We start from the raw sequence: 24,082 nt of genomic DNA, 5'->3' as shown, positions 1-24,082 counted from the left end.
TTCTGTTTAAGCTGGTAATCTGCATGTAATTAACATCTGATTCACCAAGGCAGGAGCTAATAATGCAATCAGGGATGAGGACACCCCCCAAGCACATTGCCCAAGTAATGAAGAGCTCATGAGGTGCAGGATTTGTCTGAGGTCAAAAAAACATAGCGTGTGCAATAAAATGACAGTCCATAAAATGAAATCCTCTAAATCCACAGAGCAACTAACTGGGAAATAAATTGGGACTCTAATATGATCAAACTGTGATAATTAAGTAATCAGGAAAGTTATTAAACTGACTTAAACAGACATAACCCATTAAAAGTTACTGAAAACAGCAACTACAATTTTAATTTTAGGGTGTGTTTAGATCTATGAGTCCATTCATGCTAATTTGCTATTAAAATTAAACAAATTTACCAAGAAAGGGGATAAAAGTTAGGAAATTATTCTTTAAGTAATACGGCTATCGCATTTGAGAGCCTTAATTATTGCTATGATATAGATCAAAATATGTAATTTGCATCTTTTGGGCCATTGTGCTTGTGATTGCCTGTGCATACAAGAGATCTTGAATGTGGTCATACGTGTGTTTCACACGGTTTCCCACAGCTGCCTCTCTTTTAACACGCACAGAGCTCTCCAGGCATATTCACATCTGAAATGCAAGTCTGAGTGAATTTAGTCCATTCTATTTACCTCCAGAGACGCTGCTCAACAGTGTGCTTGTTAGAGAAAATATACTTAACCCTGCTTTTTTTAAAAAAATCTTTTTTGGCTGCTGCTACTATAAATAGAGCAAAAAATCAAAGGGAGGCAAGCTTGTTTTTTTGTTTTTTCAGCAACCACCATTATGTGTTTCATACAGCTCTTGCCTGCTGATCACACCCTCCAGTTTTGGGTGCATGCTTACTAATTGTCAGAGGATTTAATGCTGATTCAGCCACACACAAACACACACGCATGCACACACACATACACATACTTCACATTATGTCACATGCAACCTTCGTTGAAATTGAATTTATTCATGAGATTATAGCAGCATACAATACTCTCTTTTACTGCACAAGGTCATAGTGTTGCAATCCCATTCATTATGCTCTCCTTTCTTCTTTTCTTGCTTTTGCTTTTTCCTTTGGATTTTTTTCTTTGATTTTCAGTTTAGTGATTGTTTTTTTATGGAACTACAAGTAGATTGTCATAGCAACCACAGGCATTGATGTTTGCCAATGTGGAGTTAGTTGTATAGGCTTGTGTGCGTGTTTCACATTTGCAAAGGCTTCTATGTTGTATGACTCTATATTCTGCTTATGTTTACATTGTTGTTGCTATTCATCCATCCATTTTCTATACCGCTTCATCCTCATTAGGATCGCGAGGGCATGCTGGAGCCTATCCCAGCTGACTTCGGGCGACAGGCGGGGTACACCCTGAACTGGTCGCCAGCCAATCGCAGGGCACATATAGACAAACAACCATTCACACCTATGGACAATTTAGAGTCGCCAATTACTGTAACCTCACCTGCATGTTTTTGGAATGTGGGAGGAAGCCGGAGTACCCGGAGAAAACCCACGCGCAAACGGGGAGAACATGCAAACTCCACACAGAAATGCCCAGGGGAGAATCGAACCCAGGCTGGTTCTCCAGGCTGTTCCTGTATTAGCCAACGTGCTAACCACTAGACCACCGTGCGGCCCAAAATAGAGATATGTAAAACTGAAATAAAACAATAAGTAAAGAGAATGCAAATACTTGTAGAATATGGCCTGTTGGTGAAATGGTGCATGCTGCTGCCTTATGTGCAGACAGTGCAGGTTTGTTTCCTGGCCAAGGCCCCAATACTCAGCAGTTGGAGATTTCCAGTGCTGGTCCCAAGATTGTATAAATGGGTGGGTTGTATCCATACCTGTCAACCTATGCATTTGAAATTAAGAGCACTTTCCCGCAAAATGAGGAAAAATAAAGGAAATTCTGGTCTTTCCACCTGACTGGCAATTAGGGTTGGGCATCGTTTAATTTTGAACGATTCTGATTATTCGTTTCGATTTTGGTTCCTAACGATTCTTGATTCCGACGCTTTTAAAAGGCAGGTTCATAAAAGTTTACATGATTTAAATTAGGGCGCTAGCCAGAGTTCTTTTTGGATGGAATGTCTGAACTTCTCCATGAATTGTTTAATGCAGGGGTTGTCAACCCGTCGATCGTGAGCTACTAGTCGATCTTTGGGACTTTGCAGGTCGATCGCGAGAACATTTTGAAAAAAAATGATTATCACATCAGTGCCCTCACTGTGTCAAAATTGCTGAGTATCGGCCGATGATATTGGCCTGGACGATTATCTGTCGATCACTACTTGAAACATTACGTTCATATTTGGTTGTCACCCTGTTTCACACAATTGTATTTAACACACACAAAACAGCTAATGGTGGCTCAAGTGAATATTTTGGAAAAAAATAATAATAATAATAATAAATAAATGCTATATGTTGAAGTGAAATCAGGGAATTTGGCACTCCATAGAAAATAAGGTTGCCAACCCCTGGTCTAGTGAGTGTATAGCAGCAGCTATGATAGTCTGTTGCCACCAATGGTAGCTGCAATGCAACTTATGAAACACACTGATAGGTTGTGCAAAGTAGACACTTACAGTATTAGATTTGTGTTTGGCTTGTAGTACTTCCTTCTCCGCCTTGTTACATTCAGCAGCACAAAATATAATTTCTTGCTTTAAGCTTTTTGATTCTGCAACATCCAAAAGTTTTCTCTGGCCAAAAAGAAACACAAATTGCAGACACGATCTAAATCTAAGACAGACTTCACAAGGCTGCAGGCGTGTTTGTTGTTTGTCTTGAGTGCCAACATGGAGAACTATCATGGAGCAAACGCTTTTTTGCCGCTTTTGTGTCACTGTCATCGCAAATTTTCAGTGCGCAAAAGTGGAGCATTACTTTTATCTCATAGAGTACATGTTATATTTTAATGCCATTCATAAGCACTGGATAATGTGAGTCAGAAATAATCTGAAACATTAACTATGATATGCTGTTTCCCACAGGACTGCAATCTTACTGTTGCGTTGGTTGCGCTGGAGATACGACACCACCATCTAATTTACATAACTGGCCACGACGCATGTCGCATGAGTGCTTTGAGGCCATGTCCGCTCCAATACGGATATTTGTAAAACACATATGTGTTTTGACCTCTCGTCCATTTGCAAATGTAGGTTTTTGTCTCTAAAAATTGAGGTTTTGGAAAACTAAAAGCCATCTTTGACAACTAAATATGAAGGTATTGACTTAAGGGTGCTGGTTTCATTTCGTGCAGCGGTAGATGCACTTGCATGAACCTTATAACAAGCATGCATTATAATGTGTTTATGAGCAAGGGCAAACAGGTCGTGAAATCTAAAAAAAAAAAAAAAAAAAAAAACAGAGCTATTCAGCCATGAAAGCAATTTCAAAATATTGGCATGGTGCAGTAATTTTATTTACTTAATATTCATCATTTATTCATTTGTGGTTTTTTGTAATTAGAATGCACTACTCTTTATACAAATTATCTCTGAATTCCCCTGAAAGAAGCATGCAATAACCAGTACAGGATCCTGCCCTCTGATAGAAATAGCTTTATTAGAAGAACGGATTAAAGTTTTTTTATGATTCCTGATGATTTCAAGTTTATTGTGTGTTTATATTATTATTCATTGTACATTACTATTTATAGGTTAGCAGGTTTATTAAATTTTGCAGCATCCCTGCTTATGAATTATTAGCTTTTGCACAAACACACACACAGACACACACACGTTCACTAAATGTGTTCTCCCTTGCAGATATATTACTTTGAAAAGAGCATGTTTGGAAGTAATGGAAGGTTTCGTGGGTCACTGTCTCTGTTTCTCTGCACATGGGGTTGAAAACCTGTTGTTGTTTGTGTGTATGACACACACACATATACGTGCACTTATTGGGGAATGTGTGTCTTCATGCACCCGTGCGTGTGGCTGCATTTATGTTGAAAGAGGAGGCTATTTATTTTAACTGTTTTCAATGGGGGTCCAAAGCATAGAATCCATAATGATACCATCAATTCGCAGCAGCATCAACAACATGTATGTAATTTATATGGTAATGCAGCCTTCGTGGTTACGCAGTGGACATCTGACAATGGACAGCGTGAGTGCACTGTCGCATCCTAATGTCAAGAGTAGCTGTGAGCACACACTTCTCAGCAACAAGAAGACATGTTTCAATTAGCAGATGCAGATGGGTGCCGGGTTGTGTTTTCTGATCTCGGGCGAAAGGTTGAGTGTTTTTCCTTCATTTCTTCTTGTGTCTAGCTCTTCTCTTCTCATGATAAAATCACTGATGTTTGAACAAATACACTAGAGTAACAAAGTAACAAAGTTGATATACTGGTGGAATTCATGTGTCTTGGATTGTTCTAATTGTAGAAGGCCCATGGTCATTTTATCGAGTATTCTTAATCTGCGATGATTAAATCATAATTACTTCATACAACAAAGCAATACAAAATATATACAGTATATAATGTATATGTATGTGTGTGTATGGAACACATTCTGGGGTCAAACTGCCATAGTAAAACCTATTTTCTGTAAAGGTTTTTATTTAATCTTTTGATACACACCAAGCGGTGATGTAGGCTAAGGTCACACTGCGGGTCAATTCCAATTTTTTTGCTCATATTTGACCTATATCAGACTTATTCATGTCAGTGTAAACAGTATAATTAAGATTTTTTCAAAAGGGGACCCAAGTCTCTTTCATATGTGGATATATAAGATGATATGTATCCAATGCTACTGTAGTCTGAACGTTTGGGTCGCGCATATCCCACCTGTATGTCATTGAAAGGCGTGTTTTGCCGTGTGAAAGTTGGGGAAAGGTACTCAGGTGTAGGCAAAAGTTTTTCTTGTCATCTGAAAAGTACTTTAATGTCTGTTGTCAGTGAAGAGGTTCACATCAATGTCCCACCACTGCTAACTCCTAGCGAGACTTCTGAGAACCCACACACTCCTCGGATGTCGCAGCAAGTTCCCCACAACAACAACCCACAACTGGTCTTGTCCTCTTTCCTTTCAATCTTTTACGCAAAATAATTTTGTTAAGAAAATTTGACTCCGCTTGCACAAAATGCTTGTGCGCATGCACGTCGCTTCCCGGACGCAATGCGTTCACATTCCACACAAATACAAGTCACATTTGCTAATGTGAACGACCACATAAGTAGATTGTATTTAACAAAAAAAATGGTCATTATACTCTGCAGTGTGAACATAGCCCTAGTGTGGTCCTCTGCGGTTTTCATGGCATAACCCCCCATAAAACTACAAGAGCAAAACAGAGACCAAGTTAATCCTTTGGTGCTCTGAACTGAGTTGTGTTTTGTTTGATTGTACATTCCTGAGAGAGACGGAAATTAGTTCTGGAGTGTGCTCCCAAACACCTCCATGGGACAGTCATGGACCCACAAGCGATCCCACTTCTGACACCAAATTGGAAAGGCAAAATAAAGTTTTAAATGTTTTTTGTCATATTTATTCTGCGCAGATGAAGACAGTTGTCTGCCACAAGTGTATGCCTGTGAATAGTGCCACAAGTGTCACAAGTGTACCACTGAAGGACAGAGCAAAAGCACAGCTATACAAATTTTATCAGGTGCAAGGGCGTATTTTAGGTTTCTCAGAGCCGTTGACATGGAAACGCCGTTGGAAAAACTTGTTTTGGAGAGGTCTCCAGCCTTGAGCAGTTCATTGAAATATAGCAATCACTTCTTTTAAGCAAATTATTTAGTTAGAAATACACATACATGTATGTTATGGCATAACATATAACTAATATTAGTAAATGTAATAGAATAATGGTAAGATCTAAAATTGCCACTCCAGGTGAAAGTCAGAATTGACTTTAGAGGTTCCATTGTACATGGAATGTAGCTTTCAGACCATGGATGATGATCAAATGAAAAACACATCTAAAAGCACCACACACATTGTTACAGGTAATGGCAATCAGGAATAAGGATGGACAGATAACCAGACATTGAGATTAACTGACTGGCAGAAATAATAACGTACAGCACAGTGGAGTACTGTACAGTGCAGTCATCCCTTGCCACATCGCACTTTGAATTCCCCAGCATCACTCTATCACAGTTACACAAAAAATATATTAATAAATCATGCAGTTTTCTGGTTGAAGACGGCTTATTCTTTTTTTTCAATGCATATTTAGGCACATTTTACTAAACTAAGCATTTTCAAGCATAGAAATGGCTAAATGAACCAAAATACAAATATAAGACATTCAGAAGACGCATTCAAAGATGCGATGATAGTGATGATAGGTAGTATTCTACACTGTTTCACAAGGTGTCAGTAATGTTACTGTCATGTTCAGTGAGACATACTAGCACTAGACTTGAGCTGGCTTTTATTGCAGTTACTGTTGAGGCTGTAACCCATGCCATATTAATGGTGAACCCCCGACGTCACTTCCTGTCCACCCTCCATTTAGCTTCCCAGGCAACAGAACACATTTATAACAACACAACAAGCTTCTGTCTTTTTTATGTTTAAATGGCTTATTTTCTATTCTTACTGTAGTGGGTAATACGAGTGTAAAGATGACTATAGAGCTGTTATTTCATGTCTAGAGGGCTCTGGTAATGTTAAAAACATATTTAGAAGGCTTAAACAGTTTTTTTATGCTTGAACTACTAAAATATTGCATTTATAGATAAGGACTCGTACTTTACGGAAATTCACTAATCAGAGTTGGGTCTGGAACCAATTAACCATGATAAACGAGGGATTGCTGTAGTATGTCAAGTGGTAATAACACCTCATAACAAGTCTGACAGATGCAGTGAAAAATGTAATCACATCGGTAAGCAACATGTCACTAATTTGACCTGACAAGTGATACTTGAAAATGGAAAGTCCTGGCAGAAATGAACAAAATAAGACAAAAAGGAAGACAGTAACTGTAGAAAAACAAAATATAAGCTTTTTCCTATACTTCTACCTCATCTGCAGGCTTTGTGCGCAGACGACTTGCCTGTTATGTTTTTTGAAAGAGGGGCTGCATACTTTTGGAGTGTTGGAGTAATGCAAGCAAGATGAAAGAGAGGAAGAGGAGAGGAGAGCTTGAGGCCAGAGAAAAACCCAGACTGTTACACATCAAAGACAGAGTGATACAATCGTCTCTTTAGGCTGCGAAAGCCCAACTTTATTAATTAAAGCACATCTGTTGAATCACCCTCTTATCGCTCCCTCCACTCGTTACTCATTTTATCCCTCCTTCTCTGCAGTAGCGCTGATTATGAGTTTGTGGCAGCACACATGTGGGGTTTGAAAAGCAGACTGAGTCAGTTTCTTGAGAGCTGAAATGTGTGACATCCATTTGTTGCACCCAGTCACACAACAGGTGTGCATCTGGCCACAATGTTGGGATATCAAGAAACGGTATGAATATGAGGAAGTGATGGAGTTGAGATGCAGATCAATAGAAAAAGAAGCCTGTTGTGTCAGCAGATGTCGCCACTAAATAGCCGTCGGATAACATCACATACAAGCTGCATGAATGTGGATACGTGCACACGTACTGACTGACAGCTCCCCCTCAGTCCGACATCTGTGCTGACAGCAGCTGTGGTAATCACTCTCCACATGCGACGGTGTGGGTGTGTCTCTTTTTTTTCCACCCGCTTCCTGTGCGCAACTCATTAGGCCGTTACCTATCTCCTCGCCAACACACCTATGCCAGCATCGTCAAGAGTGAAGTTATGTGATTTTTATTTCCAAATTTGCCACACAGGTGTGTGGAGGTGTGAAATAAAGGGGGAGGAAATATGGGGCAGATGAAGAGATGATAAACGGCTCTCGTTAGAGGGGTAATTTGTCTCTCCTTGTCTGACGGGGCTCCAGCTGTCGCTCCATCCCTCTACTGGCTCCTCTCTGCTCTCCTCTCCTCAGCCGACCACTCCTCACCTCAGCCAGATGGGTGGATGCATGGACAGAGCAAGGCAGGTGGGGAAAGGAAAAGAGGGACAGAAATAGTCAAGGACAGGGAGGAGATGAAGCATTGTAGCGTCAACGGGCAGCATTAGGTCTGTATAGTACCACAGCACAGTTAAAGCGTGGCTTGAGAAACATTAGAAAATACAAATGTAGCAGTAGTTTGCAAGCAGAACAGTGTGCCAGCACAAAACAAGTGCAGTAACATGTCAGGAGCAATATGTTTTAATCCACAAAGACCAACTTATTTTAACAAAACGTGTCTGTTAAAGTTTTCCATTTTGCTCCCACAGACGTTTGGTCTCCAGCTCAGGAGATACCAGGGACTCAATGAAGACTTCCATTGAGTTTCATTTCAGAGCCTCATTGTCCAAATGTGACAATGAGGCACATTCCACTTAAACAGCTGATATACTTACTGTATAATAAGTGGGGCTGCCAGTCGATAAAAATATTTAATGGTGATTAATCACATGTTGTCCATAGTTAACTCATAATTAATTACAATTAATTGCAGATGGAAAGAAGTTTTTATCTATAATAAGTAGGGCTGTAAATCTCTTTGGTGAACGATTCAATAGGCATGTAGCTACATGGGTTAAGATACGATTCAAAAACGATATATTTAAAAAACTCGATATGATTTGATACAGCGTATAAATGATACGATTCGATTTGATATGATCCAATGGTTACATTTGTTGATGTAGACATTAATCTTGCATTATAAAATAAACAAGCCAATTCTATAAAAGTGGCATTCTTACAGTATTTTCAAATGTGTGAAATAGTACATCATATCCCCAAGCATGCTTTAAGGTAGTGGTCCCCAACCACTGGGCCGCGGGAAACGTTCAGGCGCAATGATAAAAAAAACAACAAAAAAACAAAACACATAATTTGTAAATGACTACTTCAAATTTTATGTAAAGGGATATCAATTTTGGAAATATGGGCCATTATTTAATTTTAAAATAATATGCAGGTAGAAATCCCACAGTTTTTGCATGTTTAATGTGGGCCGCAACTTGTCCACTTTGTTTGACAGTCCTTGAACACACCTAACTTTCTCCCAAGCTGCACAGACTACTATACTGCATTTTTCCCCTTTTTCTTTCACCTCATATTCGCTCCCAAATGCTGATACTATGTGGTAACGCATAAAGGTAAGTCCTGATGACCTTAGTGAGTGTTAATTTGCATATTTGCATGGTGCACCTCTCTGAAAAACAAACTCTAGCCTCATACTGGTGGATGGCTGGTATGTATTCATTTAGTGTTATCGTTGTTATAGTTTTACACAATATGTAATAAATAAGATAAATTCAATCGTTATAATGTACATATGTTTTGCTGATATGTTGAAAATCTTTCTCTGTGACTAGCTAGCGCACTGCTAATGCTAGCGTTGCTAATGCTATTTATAGCCATTCTCATCGTCCGTCATGGTCACACTGACAAAAGCCCCCCAGTCCTCGGCTATGTCTACCGTTAACAAGCAGCCCGTCCCCAAGTTTTAGCTTTCAGTTCAAAGCAAAAAAATTAGCCGAGAGACGGCTCGCATCTAAAAAAAAACACTCGTATGTCGGCAGTCGACATACTCCGTGACAACTCAACACACAACGACAGATACAAATAACTTGCAAGAGACTTTTCTTCATCCATTTCTGCTCGATATTTGTTCCAGCTTGTGGCTCCACATCCACTGCTGCGGTGTGGGCCGAGTGTCAAAAAGGACGTGCGTACGTTAATCACACATAAAAAAAAAAAATAGTGCCGTTAAAGGACATTTCCGTTAACAACACGCTAACATTGACAGCCCTTAATAATAAGCATAAAAGTCAAGCACTGTCTAAGGCTCAACCAGATACTAGACTGTCACATTCAACATCTTAATGACAGTAGACGCCCAACAAACTTCTTCTATGACAGCGGGTTTCAAATAGCACCACAGAGCAGTAGCGCCATCTTAAGGAGTATTAATAGACACATTAAAAAAAAATCCCTTCAGAATAATAGCGCAAGATTAAGACCCACCAGTTGAGAATCACCACTTTAGATTTCAGAAGTGAGGCATCTGGACAGAAAGGCAGCTGAAGCATGCCAACAGTCCGATTTGTCAAGAGAACCACGTGAGCTCATTGCCAAGCTTTTGTTCTATTAACACAAAGCAATTTTCACTGACCTTTCTCGGAAATGTAGCGGGCAGAATTGGCTGAGTTAAAGATGCCCCACAGCATAATTGCTAAAAAGATTAAAGTTCTATTAATTGCTTTTGTCCAACTATTCCAATTTTTTCCTTTTTTTTGTAATTAAAGTTATTGATTGTTGCTGGGAACACTTCCTGTTTCCCAGCATACTTTGCTGGGGGTACCTCCTGTTCCCAAACAGCTTTGCTGGACTGCTTTGTAAATAGTTGTAAATATTACATGTTGATGTGTACGTAGGTTGTATTAGTAGTTGCCCTGTGTGTGTCTGCTTATCTATCGGTGTTGAGTTGCTTTTCTCTTTGACTCTTTGCTTAGAACTTTGCCTACACCGTGCTTTGTAGTTACCCCCCTTTCATTCCTGTTGTGTGCCAAGCTTATTGCAAGTTCCGTCCTGATAACTGCTTGCCCAAATAAAGAGCAACTTCCTTTCAAACAGCTGAAAGATCTTTGAACGTCTCTTCGCTGACGTGAGATTGCCGCAATATTAATAAGTAGCCCAGCACATACTGCACATGACCTTACACATGAGTTCATGCTCTGCGAACGGTGTGTGCATGCAGTAATAGCATGCAGCCATAAATCAGGCTTGTATGTGTGCGCTTTCCACACACATGCACACACACACACACACACACACATAGGCAGATGTTTACCGCTGCATGTTTTCGCCAACAGCCTCATTAGAGACCTTCTAAAATATGCAAATAGCTATATCCCATCTCAAACATCAATTGAAGGGCGTGATTGATTTGTTTAGATCAATTGCTTTTTTGCATAAGTAAAGGTGGCTTATTCCCTCTTTACCTCTTCATTTGTTTTTCCCGTCCTCCATCATCCATTGTTATTGACTAATTACCCGCCGTGATTGCCTTCTGCTGTCATTTCAATTGCGTTCGCCTTATTTTTAATGGAAATAAGTTTACATCCCTTATAGCTTCTGGACCGCCTTCGCCTCTATCCTTTCAGTCCAATCATTCATATCACTGTGCTCTCCTTTCATCTAGTTGACCCCCTGACCTTGCAGACCCACCGCCCACTCACTCTGCCTTTGCATCATTCTGTCACGTTGCTTCCCATCAATTCCCCTCTGTCCACCACAGTGTTTGCTTTGCCATTGTTAATCCATTTTTCTCAGTTTGCACTGATGAGATTGACCGGAAGCACATACACACACACACACACACACATGCAAACACACACTCGCATGCTCGTACACGCACATGCGCAGACACATACCTATATAGAAGACAAGGCTGGCCTCTCTTGGGTGCAGTTAACACCGAGCTGTGGATCGATCCGAGCTCTGGTATCCATGACACAAAGCTCTGGGCTGGGGCAGTTTGGGCAGCAGGACAGGGCATCACTCTGCCTCCTCTTCTACCAAATATATCTCTATAGAGCCATGATGGCACCCGTATGGATTAATGCTGCTTGCATTGATGCGACTTTATCCAACTTGTTTCTTAAACAATACCCGTTTTTGATCCCAATTGCAACCGTTTCATGATACTACGCTTTACAGCCACAGAGAAAAAGCTCAATGAAAGCTTTTACAGACAGTAGTTTATCTCCTTAAATCGGTGTTTCTCAAATAGTGAGGTGGGCATCCCCCAGGTGAGGTGTCAGGGGAGCATGAGAGGCAGGGGGAACTAATCATAAAATTTCTTCAAGGTTGGCCGGTCTGGTAGTGTCTTTATTCATGCTTGGACAATGCTGGTGCCAGCAACTCAGACATTGGTGTGTACTGGTAAATACATTTTATCAGGTCCTCAATTTTAATTTCAAATCAAGGAGTTGTGAAAAAATGTCTGTCCTCGAAGGAGACATTGGATGCAAAAAGGTCTGTTTTCAGAAAAAAAACAGTGGTATCTTGTTTTCCGTTATTAATTTGTTTCCAAAAAGTAAGAAGAAAGGCGAAACATGCGAAAGTCATTTTTTCCAATAGGAAATCCAACCCCAAAACCCCAAAATACTGTCAAAATATGAACAAAAAATACATTTTATAAAAGGTCATTTTAGTTTTACATGCAAAAAACAATGCAAAAATAATCCTAACTGACAAACAGACAAAGACGGGGAGGAGTGGGGAAGGAGGATCGAAGGCAGTGTTTCCTCTAAGCTGCGCGTCTGAATAATCGCACACTCCTCCGGCGTTCTCAGCGCACAGCAAATCTATGCAGCGCACAAAATAAAATCCAACCTGAACTGTAAATAAAATAAACAAATCATTTATTCTCTACCACTTGTTGAGTTGAGTTTGACCCAAGATGGCTGAATAAACAACCAATGCTTGGAGTATTGTCTGTCCACATCTTTATTAATACCACAAATTCAATGTACCAAATGGTCAGAATACAACCGTTAGTTACGTGCAATATTGTGCAATCACCGTGGCAAAATTCTAGCACATTTTTTGTCTGAAACCGAATCATACAAAAGCGGGGGCTTTCGAAAACCAAGGTTTGACTGTAAAGGAAAGAAAATGATTACCGATACTAAATAAGGAATGTGTTGCCGTTTCTGTCAAGGTCTCGGTCCATTTTCTTCTCTCCTCTTTCAGAGAAGAAAAATAAGTGTGCAATGAAAGAAGTGACAAACTAAGGACACGCATTGTAACCTCTCTGTGCCTTGTGAAATGGCAAGAGAAGATGAATGGATGAAGTGTTTGGAAGACTATTCTTCTCCCACTCCTGTACACGCAGGCTCAGGATGGTGCAGAGCAACGTGTATTTGTAAAGCACTTAACAGAAAACTCATTTGAAGCCCAAGGTTATTATGGTGATTGTATGGTCAGGAGAAAATGAATGATTATCATCACAGTTTCTTTGTTTGACTGTTAATCAGCGGTGATAATAACCTGAGTTCTTCAGTGGATTGACTGAACTCAGTGGCCTCATTCTTACTGTATTGTTGATTGATTGAGCGACAAATATGGCAGACATAATTATTCTACATTTTGAGCTGTCTCTAAATAGAATTTATTAGATTTGTCTTGTCCTTGATTTTCAAACCTTTGGAGACTAGAGTGATTTCTTTCCATCCCTCTTTTGTCTCTCTGGTGTATGGGACAGCCTGATTGTGTCCGATTGTCCCACAGCTCCTCCTATTTAAAGAGTGTTAACGTTCTTGTGTGGTACCCGTGTAGAGGGTGATTGTACAATGGATATAGGCCCTCACAAAAATCAAATCCCATCATTGCATTCCAGCGAGACCATGAAAGAAGAAATAGCTCATGACTCCTTCGCTAAATTAAAAGTTTAAGCCATAAGTCACTAATTAAAAAGGTTTTCAATTTCACCTAAGGGTTCATTTTCTATTGCATTTACTTTGCAGTACAGCTGCACTTCAGTTTTTGTTATGAATCCCTTCCAAAGGGTGCGTCTAGAACCAAATCGTATGAAAACAAACAATTTTTCCCTTTGGAAACAACCCATCAGCACCCGAAAATGTTAACACAAAACACTTAAAATAGAACAATTATAGTTTTACATTCTGAAAGCAATGCAAAATGCATGTAAATGACGTATGAAATGGATACATGAACATTTAACGTCACTTTTACCTTGAATGAAGACTCTTGTTGGTGAGGATCGGAGAGGAGGATAGAGCCTTACTGATGACACCTTCATACTTGGCTACGAGTTATTTTTGGAATTCAGTATGGTTTCTCATCTTCTTTAGCAAAGTGCTGGCAAATGCAACTTTCTTTGGCTCCATTTTGGGATACTCAATGAAATAAAAGCAAAAGAGAAAGTTTGTTAGTTTGTTAGTCAACACCGTCAACACCCACACCCTCTACAAGAAGGGCCAGAGTCGTCTCCACCTGCTGAGGAGACTGAGGTCCTTTGGTGTGTGCAGGACTCTTTTACGGACCTTCTATGACTCTGTGGTGGCCTCAGCCATCTTCTACGCTGTGGGCTGCTGGAGAGGGGGCAGCACGGACAGGGACAGGAGCAGGATAAATAGACTGATCAGGAGAGCGAGCTCTGTCCTGGACGGTCCTTTGGACTCCGTGGAGGAAGTGGGGGAGAGAAGGATGTTGGCTAAGCTGACATCCATCATGGACAACACCTCTCACCCGCTACATGACACTGTTGTTTCCCTGGGCAGCTCCTTCAGCAGCAGACTGTTACACCCACGGTGTAAGAAGGAGAGGTTCCGCAGGTCCTTCATACCGACCGCTATCAGGCTCTACAACACCTGAACCATTTTGTATTTCACTATGTCTATGCATTGCATGCATTGTCTATGACTATGCATTCTTGACTTGTGTACATACTTGTGTATCTTGCTTGCTGCTGTAACAGATGAATTTCCCTGCTGTGGGATTAATAAAGTACTACTACTACTAGTTAGCAAATAACTACAGAGTCAACCATTCATTTAATCAGGGGTGCGGTCCAAGAAGCAGTCAACCAGACAGCAGATCTTTTTGATATACATCGCTTTCCCAAATGAAACAACATATCTGTTTTTTAACATCCAGCTAGCCTGGTTGTTTTGGCTTTATTCACATAGATTGTGAGTTTTAGTCTCCGAGATTTCTCACTGTAAACAGTTTTCATTTGCGCTAACAAACAAATAGATTATTTTTTCACACTCAAACACATTGCGTTATTGATTTTGGAAAAATCCTATGTTATTTAACAAAGATGTTTGTTTATATCTGCAAATGCGTGTCTTTAAAACAAGCCCACGACATCAGTGTCTCACTGTCTGTCATTACCATCTGTTTTGTCTAACGTTCACCCTCCCTCCTTTCTCTCCCTCCATCTTCCAGGTCGCCCACTGCCTCCAACCTCTTCCTCCTCCTTGCTCCCTCCGTCCCTTCCGTCCTCCTCGTCCGCCCCACACCACCCATCCCCCGGCCCTTCTCCACCCATCAGGGAGTGCCAGGTGCCCCTCCTGGAGAAAAACTCCACCCATTCTCACTTGGAGCCTCACCCGGATGATTCATATTTGCTGCGGGCCCAGCCATCCTCCACGGGTAAGAAAGCTACCCACTCATCCACCCATGATTCTTCCATTCATTTTATGAACACATTCACATCATCCCTCGCATACTGTAGTCCTCCATTAGCTCATGATGTGTCCATTTGCCATTTATGGCTTTTAAAATTGTGATATATTGTAATTTTTCTAATTTACGAAACAGTGAAATTCCTCTAATTGTTGTCTTTGTTGTATATAAACTGTAATCTGTCATTTCTGTCCTAAAACAGTAATTTCGCAAACACATTTTTAAAAATCCATTTTAAAGTAATGTGACGTACACTCAACAATACAAATTATCGCAACAATTTGCATGTGACAACATCTTCAAAAATTATGTTCAACAGACAACCTGAATTGAGTTGGAAGAATTATTTTTTTCTGTTCCATCAAGAAGAATTTTAATGTTCGGGCATTTCAATCACATTTTTTACGTTTATTGGCTATTGAAAATTAAGTTAATCCAATTACTTTTTTGTATTATTGAAAATTATTTTTTTAAATAAAATGTACTTAATTGTCATAGCTATACCATTTACTTTTAAATGGACATGAGTTAAAAAAATTAAGTTAATCAAATTTTAATCCAAATTGCGCAACAAAATCGACAGCAAATCAAGTTTTCTAAACAGTTTTTCATTTGAAGAAAGAACATTCAGTATCAGCATGCAGTTACAGTGCAGCTGGCACAATTATCCTTTTGTGTAGTTAAAAAAGTGCCAAATGTGATAAACATCTGCGTCGCTGTATAAATAAATCCAAAAAATACAATTTAAGCTTTGAAAATGTACATGAAATGCAGCGGACATACTTAACATTACCCATAACATTTTTGCAGGTGCTTAGTTGGAAAAATCACCAAAATTGAGTAGCATTTTAAACAATACTATTCTTGAAACTCATTATTTTTGCACAGATTTTCAGTCCGTCAAGTTCAAGCAATAACTTTTTGAAAAACTTCAAAGGTATATTTAAGTTCCCTACAAAATAAAGAAATCAGAGCATCAGCAAGGCACAGCATGTTGGGCTATCCTTGACCATTAGGATTTTTTTGTCCTCAGTTATGAAGGTTGCCGTCTTAGGGTCTGGTCCTTTGCTGGAGTGGTATCGAGGATGGCAAGTTTCATCACTTGCATTCGCACTACTGCTTCTAGCTCTTCTTTGTCCTTGTAAAGCAACAAAGAGATAACAATGCTTAGAATACGCTGACTTTTTCTATTAACAAAATGAGTGTTAAGTTTTTGCTATTGTTTGCCGGGTGTGTCTTTATAAATGCACTTTTCAATCTAATGATTGAGCACCTTACAAAATTGAGTACTCACATTTCTGCTAATATTTTATCATATCTTTTCATGGGACAACAACAAAGTTGTATCAAAACACTTTGATACAATGTAAAGTAGTCAGCGCGCAGCTTGTATAACAGTGTGTAAATGACTATCTCTTTAAAATAAGTAGACCACGGCCAGGACTGCTCTGAGTGGAAGCTGTCCTGTTTAAGTACTGTGTGGTGTTGGCCACTGTGTTGCAGCTCACTTTCAGGGTGTTGGCGATCTTCTTATAGCCTAGAACACCTTTATGTAGAGCACCAGTTCTTTGTTTCACATCTTCAGAGAGTTCTTTGTCATGAGGTGCCATGTTGAACTTTCTGTGACGTGTATGAAAGAGTATGATAGCGATAACACCAAATTTAACAAACCTGCTCCCCATTCACACCTTGGATCGTTTAACACTACCGACTAACGTGACCCCAGGGATAAAAAAAACGCCTAACTGGGCCCAATTTGTGCAGTTTAACATAAGCGTGTACAAAGTTTTACTGCCTAATAGTTTGACAGTAATGCGTGTGCATACAAGCGGTACAATCACTTCTTTACATTGTATAAAAGTGTCATTTCTTCAGTGTTTTCCCATGAAGGATATAATAGAATATTTGAAATGTGAGGGCCCAGGGTGCAATCACCTTTTTCGCACACTGCTTCCAATACAAGAGCAGCATGACTACTTGAACACCTAAGTGTAGAGCTTGTGTAGAAACAATTACTTTGAATGTACTCATTTCTTGTAGTCACTTACTATGAAGTCTGGGAAAATATCCTAAGGTCCCCAAGGCAGACAACCTGGCAGAAGATAGCTACTTCTCGGTGGACTTCAACTGTATTGTTGTCTTCTGGAAAGAGAAAAAATCTACCAATGGAATGCAACAAGAATGGCTTAGCACCGTAAACTTAACATAAGTGTTTAAGTTATGACACCTGAAGAAGCATCCTTAATCTGTCCGGTGCCAAATCAAGTGGCTAAAAGTGCCTCATTTCAGTGCTAAATGAATGCACAGGTGCTTGAAGGTGATATTGTGCATCATCTTGTAACTAATGCAACGTCCCGACCAAGGAACACTTTTTTAACTTTATTACCGACCTTAACATACCAACAGCAGTGCTCAGTTCCAACATGGTAGACTCGCAAACGTTCCCCCGTTTCTTTCCACGCGAGCAACACAACACTTCATCATTACCCACCAAACACACAGACGTGCATTTGTGCCAGGTGCATTCCCCGGAATTCTGAACATCAAAATTACAACACAAGCATGTCCCCAGAATTGTTTATCAGTTATCAATTTCTGCTGGAGTTGTGCAGAATGTATGCACTTGAAGTCATGTAAAATATGCTAATTGTTTTCCGATGTCGTGAGGATTTCATTTTACGTTGGTGAATGTATGACATATAATCACAAGCATTTAAAGACCTTTCTGTTCAACTTGCGTGTCACAAAATTCTGGGAAAATAAAAAGGCAATGTTTATAGAAAACATTTGTGTGTTTTACACGAGCCAAGTTTGTGCTATTTATATACATCTGTATACAGCATGCTGCAAACACCCCAATTTTTCCAGTTATTTATTGAAATTCAAGTTGTTCAAGTCCAATGAATAGCTTGAAATGCTACAAAGGTAAGTGGTGAAGTGCCAGAGGTTTAAAAAAAAAAGGTAAGGTTACCCAAAACTAAAAGATAATGTGTATTTCAGTATTATACAAAAGGCCTGTTTCAGGGACCACAAAATGGGTCAACAATTTAAAGCTGTTCTGCTGAAATGGAGGTTGATCAAGCCTTGGCAGCCTTGGTAACCTACAGGTGTTCGAAGTTCTGGAGTACTTCCTGCCGCCTCTGTCTGCATAACAACAGTGTTCGGAACACACTGTGGTACTATATACCCTTGTGAAAATCAGTTGAACAGCATTATACGGGAGAAAGTAATCTGTTGCTACCAAAATGGTCAGAAAAAAAGGGAATTAACAATGGAAGAGAGACAGACCATCTTAACACTTAAAAATGTAGGTTTTTCCTCCAGAAAAATTGGAGTGTTCTAAAACGTTTGACTGGTAGTGTATATGCGCGCATGCATACACACAAACAGTATATGACATTAATAATATTAATAATCCTGCCAAAGTGTAATGTCGTTAATTGGCTGCGTATCAGAAAAGAAGAGTGAGTTTGTTTTCCCAACTCCAGGCTTTCGTTATCTTTGATGGAAATTCTCTTAGTGGCCCTTATTGGCCCTGTGTGCAGGTATGAGCGCCTTGCAACCATTGATTTCCCTCATAAGCACTTACACAACTGCATTGACATGCCTCAGCACTCACGTTTGTTTCAACTATTAGTTACCGTGGGCCAACTCTGTCTTTCTGTCCTCTTTTGTCTCTACACTCCTGTTTCTCCTCTCCTCTGTGCTTCTCTGCACTTGTAATCAGCAGATATATTTAGCGGAGGCCTGATGGGAGGGAAAGGGAAAGTCCTAATGTGATTTTTGGTGGAATACAATCTATTGTTAATGGCGTTAGGCTCTCCTTTGATCCAGTATAAATCTTCATTAGGGAAGGCCCGGGTCCCAGGTTCAAGAAGAACGTGATTAGGAGGCTTTTAAAATGACGTTACATCAGCCTTCTAATTGGTTTACTATTTGCTGGGGCAACATCAATCATTAGCCCAGTAACCACACAGCAAATAAATTCACTCTGCCACTGACACCCTAATGGCAGACCCTGGCAAAGAGGGAAAGTGAGGCTCACAGGCACACTCTCAATCTCTCGCTGTTGTTCGCATACACCCACACTTTTTGTTCCGGGGGCCTCTTTCAAATCTCGGCTGAGCATGTACACACAGAGGCGGCGAGCTCCAGCGACAAACTTATGAAGTTGCTTAATGAGACATCTTCCATGAAAAAAACAAAAGACTGAGGGCATTTTTTTTTTAAAGCCCAAGTAAAAATAGATGCACAAAGTAACCAAAGGGTAATGAAGCTACAGGAGTCAAAGAAACACAGTTAAAAGAGCATTGTGAATAAAAAAAAAGGCTCAGCTAATGTGTATTAAAAGGGTGAGAGGAAAATATTGAGGCAAAATTGCCACATTTTCCTGCCAAAGATGACACTCGAATGCATGCATACTGGCTTTGTGTGTTTAAACGCAGTCCTAAATGATTTAGAGTGGCAGTGTAGCACTTCCCATAAACCCTGCCATGTAGAAGGACAAGTAAATGGCTGCAATTAAATAAAACATTCTTCAGCAAGTTTGTTTGGACCAACGCATGTCTGCATGCATGTGTGATTGTGTCTGTGAGCATACTGTATCTGTGTGGTCATGTAGAGCGAACGCTGCGAAGGAAATGAGCTTGACCAAGCCAAGCAGAAACTGACCACAGCGAGATAATCCTGACGGAAGCTGCATGCTGTTTATGTACAGTACGTGTGTGTGCGTGTGTGCGTGTGTGTGTGCGCGCCTGCAAAGTAGTCTGCCATTACCAAAGCTAACAGGTGGACAGACATGACTTGTGTTCTTAGTCAAGCATGACAGCTGAATGGAACGGAACGCTGTTGCCGAGGATTGGCTGGGAATTGGGTTTTGCGAATGTTTATATGGGAATAATATCTGGCTCAGAGCACCTGTCTGGGAACATTTCCTCAGAACGCCAGGAGAGCTGAGACGGCCAAACGGAGCATAGCAGATCACTCCTGGAAAGAGCTAACGTTAGCGCTGTCTCCAGCCATTCATTATGCATGGGGAAAGCTAAGATATTTTTAGCCCGAAAGTGGCTATCTTTCTGCTGCCAGGGAAGCCACCTCAAGTCACTGCTAATGCAATAAATGTTTGATGGCTTTGTTGAAACAAATCTACAGAAACAAAGGCCAAACAAAGGCACATTCTCTTCTACTGCATAAATGTTGTATTTCCTAATAGTGATTATGTCAGGGTGATATTTGTGTCAAAGCACGAGTGCATTTATATGCAAAAGCGTGTGAGTTTAGGTGAAATGCACATGTGCATTTGTGCACATAGTTTGTTTTTGGCTAAATGTGATGAGTCTTCTCTAGCGGATTATTGCCTCCTAATTAGACAGAGATGACTAGCCAAGGCAGAGGCGGTGTGTGAGTCTCGATGTGTGTACGTGTGTGTGTGTGTGTGTGTGTGTGTGTGTGTGTGTGTGTGTGTGCATGCTTGCATGATATACTGTACAGTAAAGCCTCTGAATTCCAACACAATCACTTCCCACACGCTGGTTGACCTCTGATTTGTTCAAATTTGTAAATGTATTTTAAATTTAAAGATATATATTAATACATATTCTTTTCCTAATGAATCCAGAATTAATAATAATAATAATAATAATTAGGGATGCTCCGATCACCGATTGATATCGTCGGATTTCCATTTAAAAACACGTGTTCAGCTATTGCTGATAAACGCCTTTCCGATTATAGAAACCGATTGCCGCGCAGCAGCAAATCCTACGTGTCTGCTGTGTCACGTAAGTTGCCACCAAAATGGCGGGTCTCGTATTGAGCTTGCCACAGGCTACGCCAATCGATGCCAGCGTGTTTGATCACTTCCTTACCAAACCTATCTTCGGTCAACGATTTTTGCATTTTTCTTTACATGCTTTGCCTAGCTGCCACTGGCTATACTTTGCATTGGTGGCAGCTAGCTAGATAGCATTATCCGCCTAGCTTCTGGTCTTCGGACTCCAAATGTGACTTTTTTCTACAGTGACATTTTGTGGTTAAAACAAAGAAGCAATGTGGTTTGTTTAGAGCTTCTTTTTGTCCTATGTGGAAGCGACAAGTGGATATCACGTTCAAGGGGTACATCCTAACTTTTTCAAGTGACACTGAACAACTCTCTTGTTGTCATTATACGAATTGTATTTTGTCCTCAAAGCACTATCTGTGTGTTGTTGTTGACTGAACATAAACACATAGTGTGTCTATCTTACAAGCTGATTTTGAGTAGCTCACAAAGGGCCAAACTCAGTATTTTTTTTTTATAACTGTTGAATTCAGACTTTATGCCTTTTATATAATGACAAATGAGCAGAAAATAGCATAAAGACGATGGCCACACTGTTTGAGTGGAGATTTGCTTGGTAAATAAAGTAATGTACAATTGAAATGTTGCCCGTCATAAACAAAACTGGTCTAGTGTTGCATGTTGGCCACACAGGAGCTTCGAATCTCTATTGGGCATTTCCCTGTGGAGTTCACATGTTCTCCCCGTGCGTGGCTGGTGACCAGTCCAGGGTGTACCCCGCCTCTCGCCCAAAGTCAGCTGGGATAGGCTCCGGCATACCCCCGCGATCTTAATGAGTAGACGTGGCATAGAAAATGAATGGATGGATGGATAGTTGTATCAGGCATTAAAATGAACAAGAAGCTGAAGAAACAAGGGTGGTCCAATCATTATTTCCATGACTGTATAAATGTATTAGCGCTACAGCCCGTGTTTTAAGTGCCATTTTAAGGCCTAATGCGAAGATTTCTGTTGTTCGGTTGTTCGGTTTCTGTTGCAGCTGCTTCACGTAAACACCAATTTTATAATAAGAGTGTTACTGCTTTGAATGTGAGTCTACTGAACATCTTCTGGTGTGTGCCGTATCCGCATGCTCTTCTTTTAAATAACATCTGTTGCAAAAAAGACACAAAAACCACAGGAAAAAACAAAACACTTGCGCATAGTTAATCCTTTGTTGTACGCTGAACTGAGCTCTCCCGAGGTATGCTGATGTCTCGTGCATAACGGTGCTTTGAACTCTGTTTTGCGCAACTTTAGAGGCAGATTTTCCACAAATCTTGGTCTAATTCTGAACTGTACAACCTCAGGGGTCTTTGACTTCAGAGATTCCACATATATTTCTTTGTCTGGGTTTTCTATATGTTAAAAGCATGCAAATGATCCTGCATGCATTGGTATGCGGTCTGTGTGTGTGACTTGATTTTACCTCGGGTTCTCCTTCCCTTGCCTCTGGGAAGAATGACAAGTAGGGTGTGATATGCTGAGACAAAGGACCTGAGCTAACAGCACATGGGAATATGCCACCAGAAGACATGGCGAGCATAGCAATTAGCTCAGAGAAAATATGCATGCCAAACAATGAGCATTATTTTTTCAGTAAACTGAAACAGTGGAAATACGACAAATGAGTTAAAGAGATGAAGAAAGAGGAGTGGGAAAAACAGAGAGAGGGTAGGCAGTGAAGGTTGGAGGGGCGCAGAGCCTTGCAATGATCCTTTTTAAATGCTGAATGGGAATTTCTGTCCTGCACACACACACACACACACACACCCCACACACAGAGATCCTACCCAGCAACTTTTCTTTGTTAACCACAGAAAATGTCAATAAACACTTTGCCTATTCGGGACTGCAAAACAAACCGCCTTAGCTGGTTGCTGCTGCCAGTTGGCCCAACACACACACACACACACACATACACACATACACACACACACGCAAACCACTGTGAGATTAATCAAGTGTGGCGAGCCCTGCCTTTGCATGATGTGTGTGTGCACTGTGTTCCTTATAGGGGAGGCAGGTTCGCTAATGCTCCACTCCACTGAATGAGTGTCCTTTGAATTGGGGGATATAATGAACTTTCAGGGATAAGCCCCAGCCGAACCCTGCGGTTTACAGCTATAGTCCCCTTCTTTGGGCACCAGGGATTTTGGACAGAATAAAGTGGGTCAGGCCACAAGAACAGTCAGAGGGGCTCTGAGCTTTTGTTGAGACTGAAAACCCAACTGAGATTGTTGAGAAAATACTGTATGTGCACGCTTGCTGTGTATCCAGTGAGTGAACATAGGGAGATAAGACAGAGAAATAAAATGAGGTCTGGATGCTACCTAATTGCTCTGCTTGTTCGCCATGTTTTGTCTTTTATCAACCCGGCTTCCTGGTAAAACAACCCATCAGCCTACCTGTGGCTTGTACTTTAGCAAGTACACACTGCAAATGGATAGGCCTTCTAGTTTTATTTTATTGGCCCCATTTACACCAAGCATACTCGTTACTGTGCACTGTTTCTGTTCCGGTTGTTAATTAGATGTGTTCTTTTCAGCAGTCTAAGAAAAAGGGTCCGTGTAACTTTTGGTCATTGAATTTCTTGTCACGAATGGGAACTAAAAGCAAAAATGACTGATTCATTTCAATTTCATTTTGAAATAAGGAAAATAAGAATGAAATACAAAATGTCCGTCTTTTTTGGTGCCGAAAAGCAACAACTACAGTTTAAAAAACGGTTAGATTTTTATCGTATATTTCATAAAACCAAAAACAAAATCAGCAGTCCCCGGAAAGCAAAAAAGAGACAAATAACAGATGTGTTTATATTCAGACACGAGCCGCTTTCATTTTCAAAGCAAGAGCGCGAACCACGACTTACAGGTCTGTTCGGCAACACTCGGGCCAACTCGGCGCAACAGTTTCTGTATCCGGTAAAGTCCGGTCTTCAGAAAAAAAGCATGCCAGCACAATGTAACTTGATTACACCACACCTGTCTACC

At 40.4% G+C, this 24,082-nt stretch overlaps 1 protein-coding gene across 16 annotated transcripts in view; it reads left to right on the top strand.

The window, feature by feature from the left end:
- The window catches only part of tenm2a (teneurin transmembrane protein 2a), a 296,346-nt gene that overhangs the window by 184,755 nt on the left and 87,509 nt on the right, over positions 1–24,082 (top strand). For 10 of the 16 annotated variants that reach the window (XM_054791378.1, XM_054791387.1, XM_054791386.1 and 7 more), the window contains one exon: positions 15,032–15,238. The exons of the other annotated variants lie outside the window; for them this stretch is intronic. In XM_054791378.1, coding sequence (XP_054647353.1) covers positions 15,032–15,238 — 207 coding nt within the window. The remainder of the gene's footprint in view (positions 1–15,031; positions 15,239–24,082) is intronic. 16 annotated transcript variants of the gene reach the window in all.

The sequence above is a fragment of the Dunckerocampus dactyliophorus genome, chromosome 11, assembly GCF_027744805.1.
Source record: "Dunckerocampus dactyliophorus isolate RoL2022-P2 chromosome 11, RoL_Ddac_1.1, whole genome shotgun sequence".
Classification (NCBI taxonomy): domain Eukaryota; kingdom Metazoa; phylum Chordata; class Actinopteri; order Syngnathiformes; family Syngnathidae; genus Dunckerocampus; species Dunckerocampus dactyliophorus.
This window is presented reverse-complemented; position numbering and strand designations above follow the sequence as displayed.